The sequence below is a fragment of the Choloepus didactylus genome, chromosome 10 (genome assembly GCF_015220235.1).
Source record: "Choloepus didactylus isolate mChoDid1 chromosome 10, mChoDid1.pri, whole genome shotgun sequence".
Taxonomy (NCBI): Eukaryota; Metazoa; Chordata; class Mammalia; order Pilosa; family Megalonychidae; genus Choloepus; species Choloepus didactylus.
Genome location: NC_051316.1, coordinates 92,474,325 through 92,496,032, shown reverse-complemented (window position 1 = coordinate 92,496,032; position 21,708 = coordinate 92,474,325). Strand labels below are relative to the sequence as shown.

General features: G+C 42.0%; 1 protein-coding gene across 3 annotated transcripts in view; it reads left to right on the top strand.

Moving 5' to 3' along the window:
• Positions 1–21,708, top strand: part of NUP188 (nucleoporin 188) — a 90,545-nt gene that overhangs the window by 67,290 nt on the left and 1,547 nt on the right. For 2 of the 3 annotated variants that reach the window (XR_005219113.1, XM_037851223.1), the window contains exons 27-40: positions 81–250; positions 2,003–2,072; positions 2,450–2,517; positions 2,942–3,137; positions 4,891–4,968; positions 5,300–5,385; positions 5,671–5,816; positions 6,140–6,321; positions 7,600–7,803; positions 8,005–8,097; positions 19,821–19,979; positions 20,345–20,482; positions 21,200–21,274; positions 21,355–21,594. Coding sequence is in view for 2 of the 3 variants with exons in the window: in XM_037851223.1 (XP_037707151.1) it covers positions 81–250; positions 2,003–2,072; positions 2,450–2,517; positions 2,942–3,137; positions 4,891–4,968; positions 5,300–5,385; positions 5,671–5,816; positions 6,140–6,321; positions 7,600–7,803; positions 8,005–8,097; positions 19,821–19,979; positions 20,345–20,482; positions 21,200–21,274; positions 21,355–21,594 (1,905 nt within the window). In the remaining variant the exon portion in view is untranslated. The remainder of the gene's footprint in view (positions 1–80; positions 251–2,002; positions 2,073–2,449; positions 2,518–2,941; positions 3,138–4,890; positions 4,969–5,299; positions 5,386–5,670; positions 5,817–6,139; positions 6,322–7,599; positions 7,804–8,004; positions 8,098–19,820; positions 19,980–20,344; positions 20,483–21,199; positions 21,275–21,354; positions 21,595–21,708) is intronic. The other variant, XM_037851224.1, reaches the window with a different exon arrangement.

The following is a 21,708-nucleotide window of genomic DNA, read 5'->3' as shown; positions in this document are numbered from 1 at the left end:
TTAGAAGATGGGTACTGGGCTCTGCAGGTACAGCTGCTGACAGTGACTACAACTGAACTCTCACTTGTCCCCTCTTACAGGAATTCAGCCTTGGGGTATGGAGTTGTCTACATGCAGTGCTGGAGCTGATTGATTCCCAACAGCAGGATAGATACTGGTGCCCGCCCCTCCTGCATCGCGCAGCCGTTGCTTTTCTGCATGCTCTGTGGCAGGACCGTCGGGACAGTGCCATGCTGGTTCTCAGAACCAAGTAAGTCTGACCCTAGGAGTTATTTAACCTCTGAGTCTCAGTGTTCTTGTTATAAAATGGGGTTAACAACAGTTTTAATCTCTGAGTTTTTTTGTGGCAGTTCACTGAGAATATGCATAAAAAGTGCGTGGTGCCTAGTTAGATACAGGGAAGTTTTACTCTTTGTTATTGTCTTCATGCTGCCACCAGCAGGGGTCATCTTTACTCTAAGGTTTAACTACTGTTGTGCTCCTTCTTTCTTCTAACCCCGTCAAAACCCATTCCCATTGTTCTTGAGAAACAGTGGATTCAGATAAAAATGGCTTACTCAAGCCATTGGACCAATATACCCCTATATCTGGGACCTCTGTTGGTGCAAAGAGAGGGAACATTAAAAAGGCTAGATTTCCTCCCCACTCTCTTCTTTGTGGGACTTTTAGAAAAGTGCAGTGGAATGAGTCATTGGGTTTTTTACTTATAAACTATAAAGTGCAATTGTGTGTTTTTTTAAATGCAATTTTATTGAGCTATACTCACACACCATATAATCTGTGGCACAGAGTATCATCATATAGTGCATTCATTGCTACAGTCTATTTTCGAGCGTTTTCATTGCTCCAAAAAAAAAGAGAAAACAAAAACAAAAACACCCAAACCATCCTGTACCCCTTATCCCCCCTATTATTTATATTTTGTCATCATTTTACTACTCATCTGCCCATACACTGGTTAAAGGGAGTGTCAGTCACCAGGTTTTCACTGCCATACAGTCACACAATAAAAGCAATATAGTTATACAATTATCATCAAGAATCAAGTCTCCTGGATTACCTTTCAACGTTTTCAGGTATTTCCTTCTAGCTATTCTAATACATTAGAAACTAAAAAGGAATATCTATATTATACATAAGAATAGCCTCCAGATTGACCTCTTGACTCTATTTGAGATTGCTCCGCCGCTGAAACTTTATTTTCATTTCTTTCCCCCGCTTTGTTCAAGATGGCATTCTCAATTCCATGATGCCAGGGCCAGGCTCATCCTTGGGAGTCCTGTTCCTCGTTGTCAGAGGAGAGTAACACCCCTGGGAGTCATATCCCATGTAGGAGGGAGAGCAGTGAGTTTATTTGCAGAGTTGGCTGAGAGAAAGAGGCCACCTCTGAACAACAAAAGAGGTTCTTTGGAGGTGACTCTTAGGCATAAATAGAAGTAGGCTTAGCTTCTCCTTTGCAAGAATAAGTTTCATAGGGACAAGCCCCAAGACCAAGGGCTTGACTTATTAAATTGAGATTCCCTGATGCTTGTGGGAATATCAGGAATTCTCCAGGTGAGGAAGTTTAATATTTTGACATTTTTCCCTATCTCTCAAGGGAACTTTGCAAATACTTTATTTTCTGCCCAAAGTACTCTGGGGTGCATCAGGGGTATCACATTAACCTGTACAGAATAATAAGATCTCACTCCCCATTCTAGGTTACATGCAACCATGTTGTTTAAATAAACTGACCATATGGGTTATATTAGAGAGCATGCTACAGAGAACATAAATTTTGTACCAAGTAAACATCTCTTAAAGAACAGTCACAATTGTGTTTAAGAACTAAAAATAATATACAGAACCCTGTACATTTATATAGGAACAATTGACCTAACACACATGTTAGGATTGGAACAGGTAAAATATGGAGAAGTAACCAATGAAGTGAGTTGGAGACAGGAGTAAAAGTCTGTGTGAGAGGCAACCGTGTGATTTCTAACATGTATTTCCTTTTTAGACCCAAGTTTTGGGAGAATTTAACAAGCCCCCTCTTTGGACCCCTTTCTCCTCCCTCAGAAACATCTGAGGTAAGTTGAAGGCTGGGGCACTGGCTGGAAGTTCCTGGGAGGAAAGGCTGGGCTATGAGACAGAGGTGTAGAAAATGATACCTCCCCTAATTAAACAACTAGAATTTTTTCTTTATTAGAAATTTCTGTCTTAAAGAAATGCCTACTTCCTCTCCCTTTGGTGTCTTGCTTTGGGAAGGAAAGTATCATGCCCTCCTCTGTGTTCTTCACCACTCATTTGGAGGCATTGTAAACCTCTATTTACAGAATACATTCATAGGGAATGAGCATTCTTGTTTTCCAAGTATTGGGTCCTTCCTCTGTTAACATTGTCAGAGGAAACCAGAGAAGAGATTTCTACACATAATTGACTTCTGCTCTGCTCTCCCCCTTCACAGCCCGGCATCTTGGAAACCTGTGCCCTAATCATGAAGATAACTTGTTTGGAGATATACTATGTGGTTAAGTGAGTCCTTTCCCCTTTTGAGATTTTAATTAAAAGTTGGGGGTAGGGAGACCATATATTTTTGGGATGCATGTCCATATGAGCCAAGGCATTGGAAAAAGCTGATTTGGAACCATTTATGGAGGGCCAGTGAACTGCCCTGGCCAATCCATTGATGGCATTTATGATTGTCAGAAAGAGGTATTGTGAAGCAAACTCGGAGTGACCGTGATTTTATGGAGAAGGAATCCTGGAAAAGGCCTCAGCCTAACCCATTATGTTGAGCAAGAAGTATGAGCCTCACACATTGGAGGTGACCCTGGAGCCATCTGCTTATAAGCCCATGTGAGGTTGCTTTCTCTGCCTCAGTGAGGGTCTGTGCCTGTCACATTCCCATCTGCTTTGGAAACCTAACAGTGCGTTTTGTTTTTTCTTGATACCCTAGGGGATCATTAGACCAGTCATTAAAAGATACTCTCAAGAAATTTTCCAGCGAGAAACGCTTTGCCTACTGGTCAGGGTATGTCAAGTCCTTGGCAGTTCACATGGCCGAAACAGAGGATAGCAGCTGCACCTCTTTCTTAGAATATCAGATGCTGGTCTCTGCTTGGAGGATGCTTCTCATTATTGCCACAAGTCATGTAAGAACCTCTTTGGGTAAATTTTACCTAGGGTGAGGTATCCTAGCAACAATGTGTTGAGATGCTTAGCAGATAGAGTCCCTTGGGATGAAGAAATAAATCAGGATTTGTCTCTGAGAGCTAAAATGTAACAGATTCTGTGCCAAGAGATTGGGGCTAATGGGGTTGGGTGTGTGTGTGTGTGTGGGGGGTGCGGTTTGAGAGTGTCGGGCCCAATCAGGGATGCTTAAAATGCAGAGAAGTAATTTAAAATCCCTTCAGCCATTTCTAAAAGCCTCCTCCAGCTTCCTGTGTGGCCTTGGATAGATTGAAGGAACTCCTTTCCTTATTCTACCTCTTATGCAAATTATAATTGCTGCCTTGTGCTGTGTGCCCTGGAGACACTAGGTAAATATTTTTGATTAGCCTGCAGGTATCTGTAGCAGCTGCAGCAACACCTTTAGAGAGCAGTGTGTCTTCATTGGTTCTGGAAACTGTTTCCTGGTTTTCTTCGAAAAAGAACAGAGGCCATTATCTCTGTAGTGTTTGTTCACTGAGAGTTGGTCTTATAGGGAGTTAAAATTTGGGAAGAGTTTGCATTTTTCGTGACATTTTTTTTGTGGTTTGACACCGTTGTTCTATGTTGAACTATTCTTCCCTAGGAAATCCTGAGTAGTATCTTAACTTTATGAATAACTTCAGCTTGGTGGTTGTTTCCTTGTTCCAAGAATATTCTTACATCTTCAGTGAGACTTGCTCTCTAGTGCCAGAGTTCCCACGTCCTTAGAGGTTTGATCCTAGAAAGAGTGTGTGTATGAGTACTCTTTCTGTTCCACAATGATTGTGGACCCCTGAGACTCCAGACACACCAAAAGGCTCAGGCTTCTTTGGGGAATGATTACCCCAGAAATAACCTCTGTGTCACCTGCCTTTTAGGCTGTAGTCAGCTAGCATTTTATGGGTTGTAGCTCTGAAAATCCCACTGTCCTTTTCCTCTAGAAACCTACCTGGTTAAGTCCAGGATATTAGTCATTCAGTTGTTCATTCCTTTAATATGTATTAATTGAGTGCTTACCATATGCCAGGCACTGGGGATACAGCAGTGAATAAGGCAGAAAAGGTCCTTGATCTCATAGAGAGGAGCCCCTAAGGGAGGCAGATTATAAACAGATTAACAAATAAAACAATAGTTTCAGACTGTGATAATTAGCTATGAAGGAAATAAAACATGATGCTATGGTAGAGATTCGCATTAGAAAGGGGTGGTCAGGGAGGGAGGTTCTCTCTGAGGAGGTAGTGTCTAAACAGACCTAAAATGATACAGAGAAGCCCTCCAGGTGAAGAGTCTGTGAAAGAGAGTAGTCTAAACAAAGGAATCACAAGCAAGTGCAAAGATCCAGTAGTAGAAAAGAGCTTGGTGTGTTCAAGAAAGAAGAGGCACCTAGGGCTGGAACATAGTGAACATAAGTGCGGGTGATACCAAAATCAGTTGGAGTAGATCATATGGAGCCTCTCGGGCCATATTTAGTTAGTTTATATTTCCAAGACACTTGGAAGCCTTTACAGGGTTCTAAGGAGGGGGAGGTGTAGTCATGAAGAGGAGGTGAACCTCGGCTGGATTCCGACCAAATCTAAGGGTAATACAAAGAAACAGCAGGTCTGTCAAGCCCCTCGTTAATCAGGGAGACAATGCTTGAAAGAGGACTCCACATTTCTTGGCTTCTGAAGTCTGAGAAATTTTTCCCAACTGAAAACTATTTCTGATCCTTTGCAGGCAGATATAATGTACCTGACTGACTCGGCAGTGCGTCGCCAGCTATTTCTTGAAGTGCTTGATGGGACCAAAGCGTTAGTAAGTGTGTAGGGAGATTTCACATTCCTCCAAGGGAGAAAGTATCCAGAGTTAAATAGCAGAGCCAGTGAGGCTACCAGCTGCACCCATTGTTAGGTCAGAGGTCTCAAGTTGTCTGGGAGGCCATGAGGCCTCTGGGGAAGCAGAGGTCTGCTGCTGTTGTGCCAGTTCCTGGCCTCTCCCCCTCTATCCCAACCCTGTGATGAACTTACTGTTAGGGAAGAAAGACATGAGGCTGAAAGGGGCTCTGTGGATAAAACTTGAGTCTTCCTCATCTGTCAGCTAACTCACAGGAAGCTGGACCTCTGATTGGTCTGCTGTCTCCCTTCAGCTCCTAGTTCCAGCCTCAGTGAACTGCCTCCGTCTCGGTTCCATGATGTGTACTCTGCTGCTTATACTCCTCCGAAAGTGGAAGAGGTGAGGGCTGTGCCAGGAGAGGTGGGTCCAAGCTCAGGAGCCTCCATGTCAGTGCCTTCTTGTTCCTTTTTACTGACTTTTCGCCTCACTAAAGTAGAGAAATTAGGTCTAAAGTGGGAATGTGTTCACTGAGCTTTCCGTCATGGGAATGGGAGTGACATAGCAAACCAAAAGGATGTGAGGCAAAGACTGCCAGGTGAGCCTTCTGAAATGGAGCAAGGACAGTTTATGGCCTTTATATGAGGTGTGCTCTCCCTTCCCTCTCCACTCCCATATTATTTCTAGGGAGTTGTGTTCTGTGGATGAAATCCTTGGCCCCTTGACGGAGATCTTGGAGGGAGTGCTGCAGGCAGACCAGCAACTCATGGAAAAGACCAAGGCCAAGGTGTTTTCAGCATTCATCACAGTGTTACAGATGAAGGATATGAGAGGTGAGAGGCAGACTGGGACTGTAGTAGTTGCTGTAGCAGTCTCCCTGCCTCTGCTGGCAGCCAACTGAGAGCTGGGCTTCCTCCATCTTAGATCCAGATGAGACATTTCTCCTCTGATTTTTGAGTTTTCAGTCTTGGAACTCTTGCCTTCTAGAAAGCTCTTTTTCTTCCCCACCTGTTCATCCTTCCCTCTCATGAGACAGATTCTTTCCCTCTTAGCGCCATACTACATTCCCAGCTGCCTGCCTGGGAAGGGGAGAGCTGTAGTGACTGTTGGCTTGATGAGCAGCATGGCATTGTCCTCTCCCCTGTCTATTCTGCAGTAAGTGAGATCCCCCAGTACTCCCATCTGGTGCTGAATGTCTGTGAAACCCTGCAAGAAGAGGTGATTGCACTGTTCGACCAGACCCGTCACAGTCTGGCATCAGGCAGTGCCACGGAGGACAAGGACAGCATGGAGACTGATGATTGCTCTCGTCCCCGACACAAGGACCAGCGTGATGGGGTAAGGGCACGTCTTAGGAAGCATTCTGCCCAACAAACATGAATGACTGCCACGTTTTTGCCGGCCCTTGTGCTAGACCTGAGGGATGTTTCGTGAACAAGATAGTCACTGCCCTTATGAAATTCAGCACCTAGAGTGAAAAACTAATAAATCAAAACTATGCAGAGAAGCATAAAGATTCAATTATGACAAGTACTGCAGGAGGGAAATACAGGGAGAACAAAGAACTTGGGGTTCTAATCTAATCTGGGGACTCAGGGAAGGCTTCCTGGCGAAAGTGTCTGTTCAGCAATGACCTAAAGGTTTGGCAGAGTCAGGCAGGCAAAAGGTGCAGGGAAGAATATTCAGGCAAAGAGAACAATGTGTGGTAAGCCATGGGTAAGAAGTATCTAGTGACCTGAAGCGAAAGCTTGTGTGAGCAAAGAGTAAAGTAGGGAATGGGGGGTGTGGGGTGAGATGGGACTGTAGAGATGTGCAGTCTTATTGGGGTCTTTAATCTGTATCCAGAATGAAGTAGAAACAATTTAAGGGTTTTAAGTAGAGGAAAGAAATGATCAGATTTGTACTCTAGAAAAATCACTTCAGATATAATATAGAACTGTTTTTAAGTTGTGGGTCATGACCTACAACCAGCATTTTTTTTTTTTAATGAAATAGAATAAAATGCAAAAGAAAATATCAGAATACTTTGCGTGATATATGGGTAGGTAGGTACCATTCAGTGAAAGTATGTAAATATGTGTACACTGAGGAGTACAATGTCAAAAGTATTTATTACTATGAGTCATTTTAAAAAATAAGTTTGAAAGCTACTAGTATAAAGAATAGATTAGAGAGGATCAAGAATGGATGAAGGGAGATCATTTAGGAGGCCGTTTCAGTAGTGCAGCAAGAGGTGATGGTCACTTAGACTTTGTGCCAGTGGCAAAGTTAAGTGGAATGGCCGGATGTGAGATGGGAAGTAGCACTGTCATGGATGATGACAGTTGGATTGATGGGGGAGTGAGTGGCCAAAAGTAGCTCCTGTTGGTTTGGGGATTGTTTGTTAGGGTGGATGGAGTTAGGATAGATGAGAGGTAGACACAGAACAGGAGCAGAATTGGGAGGAATTGTGAATTCTGTTTTAGTCAAACTTTAGTCAAGCTTAGTTGGAGATGTGTATGACCAGATAGGTCTTGGGGAACCAGGCCCAGGACTGTCTGCCCTCCTCCTCTGCCTCTTTCTCTTCCCCTGGACTGCTTCCCTCCCTTTTTACACATCCTTGCCCTTGGGCCTCAGCAGGTGTGCGTCCTAGGCCTACACCTGGCCAAGGAGTTGTGTGAGGTGGATGAGGATGGTGACTCGTGGCTGCAGGTGACCCGTAGGCTCCCCATCCTGCCTACCCTCTTCACCACCCTGGAGGTGAGCCTTCGCATGAAGCAGAATCTGCATTTCACTGAGGCTTCGTTGCACCTGCTACTCACCCTGGCTCGCACCCAGCAGGTAGGAGGCAAGCACGAGGGCAGGAGGGGCCCTCGTTGCTTGTGCTGGGTGGGTTCTGACCCTGCCCACAATTTTCTCTATAAGTTGTGGGCTAGCCTGAGAGTTCGTCCTTGCCCCTGGGACAGAGCAGCTATGGGTGCAGGCTCCCCCAGTGGTGGAGCAGTGACAGGTTCCATCTCACTCCATGTCTTTTCTTCCCAGGGAGCCACAGCAGTGGCTGGAGCTGGCATTACCCAGAGCATTTGTTTGCCCCTGCTGAGTGTGTACCAGCTCAGCACCAATGGGACAGTGCAGGTGAGTTCCAACCTGCAGATCCAGTTAAAAATGTTTCCTACTTCAGTGCTTTTTTTTTTTAAGCAGTTTTATTACGAGATATATATCCACATACCATACAGTCCGTCCAAAGTGTACAGTCAGTGGCTTTTAGTATAATCACAGTTTTGTATTCATCGTTTTAATCAATTTTAGAACATTTTCATTACTCCAAAACAAAAACCTCATACCCCTTAGCAGTCACTACTTAATCCCTCTGTGTTTCCCCAGCTCCACATAACCACTAATCTAATTCTGCCTCTACAAGTTTATTTATATATACATTTTATATAAATGGAATCATTCAAATGTAGTACTTTGTGTCTGGTTTCTTTCACTTAGCATAATTTTGTTTTAAAGTTGTTAGTTTTTAATTAGGGAAGTTATAGGTTTTCAGAAAAGTCATGTAAAAATACAGTGTTCTCATATACCCCCCTATTGCTGGCACTTTGCATTACTGTGGTACCTTTGTTACAATTGATGAAAGAATATTAAAATATTACTGTTAATTGTAGTTCATAGTTTATATTAGGTGTATTTTTCCCCATATAACACCCTATTATTAACACCTTGAATTAGTGCCGTATGTTTGCTATAACTCATGAAAGAACATTCTTATATTTGTACTATTAATTACAGTCCATCATCCAAAACAGGGTTCACTGTTACACAGTTCCATGTTTATCTTCTAACTTTCCTTCTAGTAACATACATGACCCCAAAACATCCCCTTTCAACTGCATTCACCAACGTAATTCAGCGCTGTTAATTACACTTGCGATAATATGCTACCGTCACCACTATCCATTTCCAAACATTTACAGTCAACCTAAATAGAAATTGTGCACAAATTAAGCATCAGTTCCCCTTTCTGTACCCCCATTCTATCCCCTAGTAAACTATATTCTAGATTCTACCTCTGTGAGTTTTCATATTTTAATTAGTTCTTATCAGTGCAATCATACAATATTTGTCCTTTTGTATCTGGCTTATTTCACACCACATAATGTCCTCAAGGCTTATCCATGTTGTCACATGCTTCGGGACTTCATTCCTTCTTAGACGGCTGAATAATACTCCATCGTATGTAGGTATCACATTTTGTTTACCCGTTCATCGGTTGATGGACACTTGGGTTGTTTCCATCTTTTGGCAATTGTGAATAATGCCACTGTGAACATCGGTGTGCAAATGTGTTTGTACCCCTGCTTTCAGTTCTGAGTATATACCTAGTTGGTGAGATTGCAAGATCATAATGGCAGATCTAAATTTAGCTTCCTGAGGAACCGCCAAGCTATCTTCCACAGTGGCTGTACCATTTTACATTCCCACCAGCAATGAATAAATGTTTTTTATTTCTCCACATTCTCTCCAACACTTGTACTTCTCTGTTTGTTTAATAGTAGCTATTCTCGTAGGTGTGAAATGATATCTTATTGGGGTTTTGATTTGCATTTTTTTAATAGCTAGTGATGTTGAGCATCGTTCTATGTGCTTTTTAGCCATTTGTAATTCTTTTTGGAAAAATGTCTATTCAGGTTTTTTGCCCAATTTTAAAATTTGGTTGTTTGGTTTTTATTGTTGAGTTGTAGGATTTCTTTATGTATTCTGGATATGGCACCTTTATCAGGTATTGTGGTTTCCAATTATTTTCTCCCATTGAGTTAGGCTGCCTTTTTACCTTTTTTTTACAAAGCCCTTTGATGCACAACAGTATTCGGTTTTGAAGAGGTCCCATTTATCTATTTTTTCTTTCATTCCTTATGCTTTGGGTATAAAGTATAAGAAACCACTGCCTACCACAAGATCTTGAAAATGTTCCCCTACATTTTCTTCCAGGAGGTTTATGGTCCTGTCTCATATTTATGTCTTTGATCCATCTTGAGTTAATCTTTGTCTAAGGTGTGAGATAGGGGTCCTCTTTCATTCTTTTGGACATGGATATCCAGTTCTCCGAGCACCATTTGTTGAAGAGACTGTTCTGTCCCCATTGAGTGGGCTTGGCAGCCTTGTCTAAGATCAGTTGACCATAAATGTGTGGGTTTTTTCCTGAACTTTCAGTTTGGTTCCGTTAATTAATAAATTTATCTATATGCCAGTACAATGCTGTTTTGAACACTCTAGCTTTGCAGTAAGCTTTAAAGTCAGGAAGTGTGAGTCCTCCAACTTCATTCTTTTTCAAGATGTTTTTGGCTGTTCGGGGCCCCTTACCCTTCCCAATAAATTTGATAACTGACTTTTCCATTTCTTCAAAATAGGCTTTTGGAATTTTGATTGGGATTGCATTGAATCTGTAAATCACCTTGGGTAGAATTGAAATCTTAATGATATTTAGTTTTCCAGTCCCTGAACATGGAATGGCCTTCTGTTTATTTAGGTCTTCTTTGATTTCTTTTAGCAATGTTTTGTAGTTTTCTGAATACAGGTCCTTTACATCCTTGGATAAATTTATTCCTAGATACTTGATTCTTTTAGATGCTCTTGTAAATGGAATTTTTTAAATTTCCTTAATTTGCTCATTCCTAGTGTATTAAAACACTACTGATTTTTGTGTGTTGATCTTGTACTTTGCTAAACTCAATTATTAGCTCTAGTAGCTTTGTCATAGATTTTTTGGGACTTTCTAAATATAGGATCATGTCATCTGCAAATAGTGAAAGCTTTACTTCTTCCTTTCCAGTTTGGGTCTCTTTGATTTCTTTTTGTTGCCTAATTATTCTAGTTAGCATGATGATGAGTAACAGTGGTGCCAGTGGGCATCCTTGTCATGTTCCTGATCTTAGAGGGAAAACTGTCAGTCTTTTACCTTTGATATATGCCCTTTATCATGTTGAGGAAGTTTCCTTCTATTCCTGTCTTTTGAAATGTTTTTATGAAGAAAGTATGCTGGATTTTGTCGAATGTTTTTTCTGCATCTATCAAGATGGTCATGTGGTTTTTCCCTTCAATTTGTTAATGTGTTGTATTACATTAATTGATTATCTTGTGTTGAACCACCCTTGCATACTTGGGATAAAACCCACTTGATCATGGTGTGTAAGTCTTTTGATGTGCTGTTGGATTTGATTTGCAAGAATTTTAAGAATTTTTACATCCATATTCATAGAGATTGGTCTGTAATTTTCTTTTCTTGTAATATCTTTATTTGACTTTGGTTATTAGGATGCTGTTGGCATCATAGAATGAATTAGGTTGTGTTCCCTCTTCAGTTTTTTGGAAGAGTTTGAGCAGGATTGGTATTAATTCTTGGAATGATTGTAAAATTTACCTGTGAAGCCATCTGGTCCTGCGTTTTTCTTTGTTGGGAGGTTTTTGATGATTAATTCAATCTCTTTACTTGTAATTGAGGACTTCTGTCTCTTCTAGATGGAGTCAGTGTAGGCTGTTCATGTGTTTCTAGGAAATTGTCCATTTCATATAAGTTGTCTCATTTGTTGGCATACAGTTCGTAGTATCCTTTTATGATCTTTAAAATTTTTGTGGGGTCAATAGTAAAGTCCCCCCTCTCATTGCTGATTTTATTTATTTGCATCTTCTTTTTTTTGGTCAGTCTAGCTAAGGATTTGTCAATTTTATTGATATTCTCAAAGAACCAGTTTGTGGTTTTGTCGATTGTTATTTTTTTTCTGTCAATTTCATTTATTTCTGTTCTCATCCTTATTATTTCTTTTCCTTCTGTTTGCTTTGGATTTAGTTTGCTGTTCTTTTTCTAGCTCTTCCTGCTGTGCAGTTAGCTCTTTCTTCTTTTTAAATGTAGGTATTTAGGGCTATAAATATCCGTCTCAGCACTTCCTTGACCCCAACCTGTAAGTTTTGATATGTTGTATTCTCGTTTTCATTTGTCTTCCTATATTTACTGATTTCTCTTGCAATTTCTTCTTTGACCCACTGATTGTTTAATAGTGTGTTATTTAACTGTCATATATTTGTGAATTTTCCTGTTCTCCGCCTGTTACTAATTTTCCACTTCATTCCATTATGGTCAGAGAAAGTGCTTTGTATAATTTCAGTCTTTTTACATTTATTGAGACTTCTTTTGTGACCCAGCATGTGGTCTTTCCTGGAGAGTGATCCATGAGCGCTTGAGAAGAATGTATATCCTGCTGTTTTTGGGGTGCATTGTTTGTTTTATGGCTGTTAGGTCTAGTTCATTTATCATATTATTCAAATTCTCTGTTTCCTTTTTGATTCTCTGTCTAGAGGGTCTGTCTATTGATGAGAGTGTATTGAAGTCTTCAGCTATTAATGTAGAGATTCTGTTTCTTCCTTCAGTTTTGCTAGTGTTTGCCTCATGTATTTTGGGACACCCTGGTTAGATGCCTAAATATTTATGATTGCTTCTTCTTCTTGCTGGATTGCCCCTTTTATTAATATATAGTGTCCTTCTTTGTCTTATAACATTTTTGCATTTAAAGTCTGTTTTGTCCAATATTAGTATGGCTACCCCAGCCCTCTTTTGGTTACTGTTTGCTTGGAATATCTTTTTCCATCCTTTCACTTTTAACCTATTTGTATTATTGGGTCTAAGGTCAGTCTTGTAGATAGCATATACTTTTTTTAAATTTATTTATTATTTTTATTTATTTATTTATTTATTTTTTATTGGGATTGTTCAGATACCATACAATTATCCAAAGATTCAAAGCGTACAATCAGTTGCCCCTAGTACCCTCATACAGCTGTGCATCTATCACCACACTTAATTTTTGTTCAATTTTTAGAACCTTTTCATTACTCCAGACAAGAAATAAAGTGAAAGATGGAAAAAAAAAAAGAAAGAAAAGGAAACTCAAATCCTCCCATATTCCTAACCAACCCCCCTCAATTGTTGACTTGTAGTGTTGGTATAGTACATTTGTTACTGTTTATGAAAGAATGTTGAAATACTACAAACTGTACTATACAGTTTGTAATAGGTATATATTTCTTCCCTGAATGCCCCTCTATTATTAACTTCTAGTTGTATTGTCATACATTTGTTCTGGTTCATGGAATAGATTTCCAAAATTTGTACAGTTAATCATGGACATTGCTCACCATAGGATTCAGTTTTATACATTCCCATCTTTTGACCTCCAACTTTCCTTCTGGTGACATATATGACTCTAAGCTTCCCATTTTCACCTCATTCACATGCCATTTGGCACTGTTAGCTATTCTCACATCTTGGCTACCGACACCTCTGTTCGTTTCCAAACATTTAAGTTCATCCTAGTTGAACGTTCTGCTCATACTAAGCAACCACTCCCCATTCTTAAGCCTCGTCCTTTGTCTTGGTACCTTATATTTCATGTCTATGAGTTTACATATTATAGTTAGTTCTTATCAGAGAGACCCTGCAATATTTGTCCTTATGTGTCTGGCTTATTTCACTCAGTATATTGCCCTTGAGGTTTTGACATCAACCCATTTTTTTTTTTTCTTTAAGATGGTTTTGTTCACACCCCATACATTCCATCCTAAGTAAACAGTCGATGGTTCTCTGTATGATCACATATTTATGTGTTTACCACCTTCACCACTAGCTATATAAGGGCATCTACATTTCTTCCACAAGGCAGGAGGGAAAGTCAAAGAAGGTAGAGAGGCAAAAGAAAGAGGAAAAAAATGACAGCCGGGAAGTAGCAAAAGGAAAAGCAACCCCAAATCAAAGTAGGGTAAAGAGTCAGACAACACCACCAATGTCATGTGTCCAACACGCCTTCCCTATCCCCACCTCCTATCTGCATTTACCTTGGTATATCACCTTTGTTACATTAAAGGAAGCATAATACAATGATTCTGTTAGTTACAGTCTCTAGTTTACATTGATTGCATCCCTCCCCCAATGTCTCCCCGTTTTTAACACCGTGCAAGGTTGACATTTGTTCTCCCTTGTAAAAGAACATATTTGTACATTTTATCACAATTGTTGAACACTCTAGATTTCACCAAGTTACACAGTCCCAGTCTTTATCTTTCCTCCTTTCTTCTGGTGTCTCACATGCTCCCAATCTTCCTCTCTCAACCATATACACAGCTGTCTTTGTTCAGTGTACTTACATTGCTGTGCTACCATCTCCCAAAATTGTGTTCCAAACCATGCACTCCCGTCTTCTCCTATCACTCTGCAGTGTTCCTTTTAGTATTTCCTGTAGGGTGGGTGTCTTGTTCACAAAGCCTTTCATTGTCTGTTTGTCAAAAAATATTTTGAGCTCTCCCTCATATTTGAAGGACAGCTTTGCTGGATATAGGATTCTTAGTTGGTGGTTTTTCTCTTTCAGTATCTTATATCACACCACTTCCTTCTTGCCTCCATGGTTTCTGCTGAGAGATCTGCACAGTCTTATTAAGCTTCCTTTGTATGTAATGGATTGCTTTTCTCTTGCTGCTTTCAGGATTCTCTCTTTGTCTTTGACATTTGATAATCTGATTATTAAGTGTCTTGGCATAGGGCTAGTCAGATCTATTCTGTTCGGAGTACTCTGTGCTTCTTGGATCTGTAATTTTATGTCTTTCATAAGAGATGGGAAATTTTCATTGATTATTTCCTCTATTATTGCCTCTGTCTGTTTTCCCTTCTCTTCTCCTTCTGGGACACCAATGATACGTAGATTCTTGTACTTTGTTTCACCTTTAAGTTCCCGGAGATGTTGCTCATATTTTTTCATTCTTTTCTCCATCTGCTCCTTTGCGTGTAGGCTTTCAGGTGTTTTGTTCTCCAGTTCTTGAGGGTTTTCTTCTGCCTCTTGAGATCTTCTGTTGTATGTTTCCATTGTGTCTTTCATCTCTTGTGTTGTGCCTTTCATTTCCATATATTCAACTGGTTTTTTTGAACTTTCGATTTCTGCCTTATATATGCCCAGTGTTTTCTTTACAGCCTCTATCTCTTTTGTGAAATATTCTCTAAAGTCTTTAAATTGATTAAACATTTGTTGTTTAAATGCCTGTATCTCAACTGAAGTGTACGTTTGTTCCTTTGACTGGGTAATGGCTTCGTTTTTCTTAGTGTAGGTTGTAGTTTTCTGTTGTCTAGGCATCTGACCTCCTAGGCCACCCCAGTCAGGTTTTCCCAGATGAGAACAGGCTCAGGTCACAGAAAGAGGTAATATTTCAGTATCTGGTTTCCCTGATGGCTTTTCTTAGAGGATTGAGACACCTGTGCTTTTCTGCCTGGCAGATGCACCTGTCACTGCCTGTGTAAGAGGGTGTGGCCTGTGGCTCTCCTCCCCCAGGCTTTGGGGTCTGGTTCCAGAAAGACTGAAAGATGGACAGTAGAGCTCGGCCGCTCCCTTTCCTCTTGGGAAGCTATGCCCCCTCCAGAGATATCATTTGCATATCAATAAGTTCTTTGTTTCTGTGACTCTGCTGATGGAAGTGTTTTGGTTTTAAAATGTCTGAGGTTGTCTCTACTGCAAAGCATTGCGGGCTGAGAACAGCTGAGGTTTTCTCCACAGAGAGAGAAAGGGACAGAAAAACTCCCGGGATCACCCATCAGCCAGAGATAGCACCCGATCCTCTGGGCTCCCTGTCCTGAGACAGATATGTCCCCCGACTCTCCCAAGGTCAGTTGTCACCAAAAGCCTCTGTCTGCTTGTTGAGGATTCGCTGTCTGTATTGAGCAGTTAATATTAAAACCTCACTTGGAGCTGGGCTGAGAGAGTGCACCGCGCGGCTTCCGTGAGGGAGGGGCCCTCGGCTCTCAATTCTCAGCGCGGGTCCGCAGTTTTACTTACAGATTTTATGCTGTGATCTCGGGCATTGCTCCCAATTCAGGTTCATGGATGATGAGTGGACAGTCACATTTGTCTCCCCGCTGTTATTCCAGGTTCTTTACTAGTTTTTTGGTCATTTATGAATTGTTCCGGGGGGAACTAAGTCTTCCATTCCTCTCTATGCCGCCATCTTCTCTCCTCACCCGATAGCATATACTTTTTAATCCCTTCTGCCATTCTGTGTCTTTTGATTGCAGAGTTTAATCCATTTACATTCAGTGTTATTACTGTAAAGGCAGTACTTATATCAACTACTTTGTTCTTTGGCTTTTATATGTCATATCTATTTTTGCCCCTCTTTTTACTCTTATAATTACCTTTATTGATTATTTGTACACTCTCTTCCAAGCCTCTGTCTCTTGTCTTTTTCTTTCAGCCTTTAGTATTTCTTGTATGGCAGGTCCTTTTTTTTTTTTTAATTCAATTTTATTGACATATATTCACATATTATGCAGTCATACAAAGTGTACAATCAGTTGTTCACAGTACCATTATATAGTTGTGCATTCATCACCAAAATTAATTTTTCAACATGACACACAGAAAAATAAGAATAAAAATTAAAGTGAAAAAGAACAATTAAAGTAAAAAGAACACTGGGTGCCTTTTTTTTTTTTTGCCCCTGTTTTTTTACTCATCCATCCATACACTAGACAAAGGGGAGTGTGATCCACATGGCTTTCCCAATCACATTGTCACCCCTCATAAGCTACATTTTTTTACAATAGTCTTCAAGATTCAAGGGTTCTGGGTTGTAGTTTGATAGTTTCTGGTATTTACTGCTAGCTATTCCAATTCATTAGAACCTAAAAAGGGTTATCTATATTGTACCTAAGAGTGCCCACCAGAGTGACCTCTCGGCTCCTTTTGGAATCTCTCAGCCACTGAAACTTACTTCATTTCATTTCACACCCCCCTTTTGGTCAAGAAGATGTTCTCCATCCCACAATGCCAGGTCTAGATTCCTCCTTGGGAGTCATATTCCATGTTGCCAGGGAGATTTACACCCCTGGGTGTCAGATCCCATGTAGGGGGGAGGGCAGTGATTTCACCCGCCAAGTTGGCTTAGCTGAAGAGAGAGGGCCACATCTGAGCAACAAAGAGGCATTCAGGAGGAGACACTTAGGCACAATTATAAGCAGGCCTAGCCTCTCCTTTGCAGTAACAGTCTTCCCACGGGCAAGTCCCATGATAGAGGGCTCAGCCCATCAAACCGCCAGTCCCCAATGTCTGTGAGCCCATCAGCAACCATCAAGGTGGGGAAGCCCAACATACTTGCATTCTCCCCCAGCTCCTCAGAGGGACTCTGCATATTTTTTCATTGTTTTTTTTTTTTTTTTTTTTTTTTTAATTAACTATTAACTTCTTGCCTCTATGGTTTCTGATGAGAAATCTGCACTTCATCTTATTGCAGTTGTCTTATATGTGAGGAATGGCTTTTCTCTTGCTGCTTTCAGGATTCTCTCTTTGTCTTAGGCATTTGACATTCTGGTTAGTATGTGTATTGGGTAGGTCTATTAGGATTTATTCTGTTTGGAGTATGCTATATTTTTTGGACATGGTATATTTATGTCTTTCTTAAGAGTTGGGAAATTTTTGGCTATTGTTTCCTCAAATATTCTTTCTGCACCTTTTCCCTTCTCTTCTCCTTCTGGGACACCCATGATATGTACGTTTGAGCTTCGTGCTGTCATTCAAGTCCCTGAGACCCTGTTCAATTTTTCCATTCTTTTCTCTATCTGTTCTTTTGTCGGATATTTCGATCGTCATAGCTTCTAATTAGCTGATTCGTTCTTCTGCCTGTTCAAATCTGCTGTTCTATACCTCTAGTGTATTTTTACTTTCATATGTTGTGCCTTTCATTCCCAGAAGTTCTGTTATGTTCCTTTTTGTACATTCACATTCTTTTTTATGTTCATCCAGTGTCTTTTCAATATCCTTTATCTCCTAGCCATGTTTTTCTTCATCTTCTTGAATTGATTTAGGAGATTGGTTTGAACATCTTTGATTAGTTGTTCCGAATTCTGTGTCTCCTCCAAAGTTTTAATTTGTTTCTTTGACTGGGCCATATATTCCATTTCTTAGTTTGGCTTGTAATTTTTTGCTGATGTCTAGGCATCTGATTATCTTAATTTTATTCTGAAGGTCAGTTTTTCTCTCTTGGCACAGGGTTTTATTGTTGATGGGCTTGTTAAAGGGTCTTCTTTGACACTTGGTTCAACTTATTTTAGACCTTTAGAATTGCCTGTGTTTCATCTGATTTTTTCACCTTTTCTTCATCTGATTCTTTCCCTGGGTATGTGGTACAATTTTTAAGATTGCATTATTTGTGCAGTTGTTTCACCCCCAGGGGAAAGCCTCCTCTCCTTTGTTCTTTCTTTGTGAATCTTGAGCTGTTCAGTTTTTGTTTTGCCTTATAGTTTTTTATTTTTGTTTTGTTTAACTCTCTTTTTATTGCTTCTAGCTGCTTTTGCCTGGAGGGCAAATTCTGGGAGGGCAGTCACCCTGGAGAGGTGTTAGTATTTCCCAGCCAAAACAGGGCCAGGGACACATGAAGGGGTTGCAGACCAGTTTCAAAGATCCCTGGGGAAAGGGTTAGGAAACACCTAAAGGCCTTTTTGATGGCTCCCTGAAGTTGCGCTTTCCTGGCCTGTCTAGCACATGGCACTCTTCAGCAAACATCCCCATAGCCCTAAGGAGACCCTACCTCTGAACTTCCTTGACCTTCACCACTGTCAGGGGAGGGGTGGAAATAATGGCCAGGCAGTCCCTGTCCAGGGTGGGCTAAAACTGTGGCTCAAAGCAAGGACCCAGTGATTGCAATTTGTCTATCAAAAGCTGTGATTAGTACTGGGCTGTGCCCCTTATTGTTTTTGGGGAAGAGCACTTCCAAAAAGTGGGGTTTGTGGGTTTATGGGCAGAGTGGAGTTGGGCACTGGCAGTTGCCACTGAGCGCTTTACTCACAGTGCTTTACCACAGTGTCTCAGCCTATTCTTGCTCTTCCTTGGTTGCTATACAGTGTTCCCTTGACCTCCAGAGCCCCAGAACGGTTGTTTCAGACAATTTCTGCCTGTCTGCTATCTGTTTTTGGAGGAGGGTTGAATACTGCAGTTCCTTATTCTGCCATCTTCCCTGGAAGTCTTGCCCTACTCTAGTGTGTTTGCTTGCCTCTGAAGTTTCTCTCTTCTTCAGTAGCCTGTCCAATGCACTGAAGGTAAAGAATACCCCCTCCCCACCCAGTGTTGATCTCTAGCAAGAGAAGCTTGGCCACTAAAAGGTACCACTTAGTCTGCACTCACCATATGTAGGAGATGGGGTGATTTCTTTCTGTTATGGGCATAAGGTGTCCCAAACCTGATTCAGAACAGGTCCATGGTACCCTGGCTCTCCAGCTAGGCCAGCTATCCTCTTCTCTCTCCCTCCTAAAGGCAGTGGTGTGATATAATGGTGTGAATGAGACTTCTGCTCCACTTGCCAGACCAGGAATAGGAAGAGGGAAGTGCATGGCATGAGTGCTTGATGAGAATTCAGTACACAGTCCTGTGTAACTTGGTTACTTCTAGTTTAATAGATGTCTCCTAATAGTATTCACCAAAACACCTCATTTTGCTAGAATCACCAAACATTTGATCATCTAGACCCATTAAAAGAAAAATGTGATGGCCAGAGCAGGGCAGTGATATCACTAAGTTCACCCAGCTAGTTAATGACTGACCTAAACCTAGAACCCACAATTCTTGTACCTCTGCCTAATGCTCTTTCCTTGCAGCCACTGGCTTCTGACCATCTCCTGCACTACCAGTTGCCAGCAGGTAGCTGTGCTCATTCCAGGTTTTCTCTTCCAAGTATTGGGAATCCTCAGCTTCTATGCTGCAAGGAGGTCCCACTACACCTGTCATTTGGGTTCCTGTGGTGCCATGTTCTGATCTTGCTTGCTGTTTCTGTCTTAGACTCCTAGCACCTCTCGGAAGTCCTTGGATGCACCCTCTTGGCCAGGGGTGTACCGCCTTTCGATGTCCTTGATGGAGAGGCTACTCAAAACCCTACGCTACAACTTTCTGACTGAGGCTCTGGACTTTGCAGGTGTTCACCAGGAGCGGACCCTACAGGTGAGGGGGCCACCAGGATTCTAGTGGTGGGGGTTAAGGTTAAATGGGTTCTGGGCCATTTGGGAGGCAGGGGGGTAGGAGCTTGGGACTTAGCAGTTGAAGTTTTGATGCTCTAATTTCCGATATGCTCTAAGAACTGCTGGCTGACTGGCCAGCCAGAGTGTAGCTGAACTGCTGAACAAGGGGAATAGATGTAAAATAGCTCGGATAGGAACCTCTTGGTTGTAATGCCAAGCCATTATTGTTGCTGCCACCTCAGTATTTGTGGGCCCATGAACTATCTCCTCCCCACAAGAGGGCAGGAGCAGGTGTGTCAGGTACCTGAGCCATCCCGATCCTTCCCTCTTGTTCTGTTTCCTCTCCAGTGCCTTAATGCAGTGAGGACAGTGCAGAGTCTGGCCTGCTTAGAGGAGGCAGACCACACCGTGGGTTTCATCCTGCAGCTCTCCAACTTCAGGAAGGAATGGCACTTCCACCTGCCTCAGCTCATGCGGGATGTCCAGGTGTGGGCCTCAGACATGGTTTCTTAGATGGGTCTGAGAAATTGCTGGGGGCAGAAGGATGATGGGCAGTCTGGGTAGCACTTTTCAGGGTACCTCTTGGGCATTTGAGGCTTATTCCTGAAATGTGGCCTTAGGGAGCACAAGGGATTGTTTTCATGTTGCTTTCTCTTGGAAGTGAATTTTTCCCTCCACAAGCAAGGGTAGCTTTGTAGGTTAAGAATTTGGGCTATAACAGATTGACCTCAGTTCAGATCCTATAGGAACAGGTCTGAAGCTAGGAGTCAGCTGGAAAGAGGAGGCAGTTAAGAACCAAGCTCTGGGATCAGACAGGCTTCTAAGTCATTTCCTGGTTGTGTGCTGTTGGCCAAGTCACTTAATCTCTCTAAGCTTTTTTTTCCTTCTGTAAACTTGGAATAATAATAATTCCCAAATCAATTATCTTATTTGTTTACTTAGGACCTTATAATGTGCCAGACATTTAGTGAGCTCCCAGGGAAACAATCCAGTCGTGATTCCTGCTGACCCATAATGTGCAAGTTAGCATACTTAGTGGTTGTGAAGATTTTAAACTAGAGAATGGAGAAGGGCCCTATTAGTAGGTTTTCAGTGAGAGGAGAGCATTGGTATTATGTAGAGACTTGTTTACTTGGTCTAGTCAGTTAGCCAGGACTGCTCCCAAGGGAAGGCCCCATATCCCTCCCCTGTGGTATGTTCCAGGTAAATCTGGGTTACTTGTGCCAGGCCTGTACTTCCCTCCTGCATAGCCGCAAGATGCTGCAGCACTACCTACAGGTAACTGAACCCCAATCCCCATGGGTGTCCTGAATGCCTCCACCCCTGGCTTCCACCTTCATTTTCTATCTCTCCCCCAGAACAAAAATGGGGATGCCATCCCCTCAGCTGTTACCCCCCGAGTCCAGCGACTGCCTACGGCTGCCACTGCCCCCTTCTGCTCTTCCTCCTCCTCCTCCAAGCAGCGCACTGCTGATACGGAGGCCTCGGAACAGCGAGCCTTGCGCACGGTCCAGTATGGCCTTCTCAAGATCCTCAGCAGGACCCTGGCAGCCCTGCGCCACTTCACCCCGGATGTCTGCCAAATCCTGCTGGATCAGGTAGAGTGCCCATGCAATACCACCAGCCTCCCAGCAGTGAGCCCTGAAGCTTTACTGTGCTCTGCTCTGTACTTGAGAGCTATCTAGGGGGTTAGCTAGGTCCTAGATCTCTTT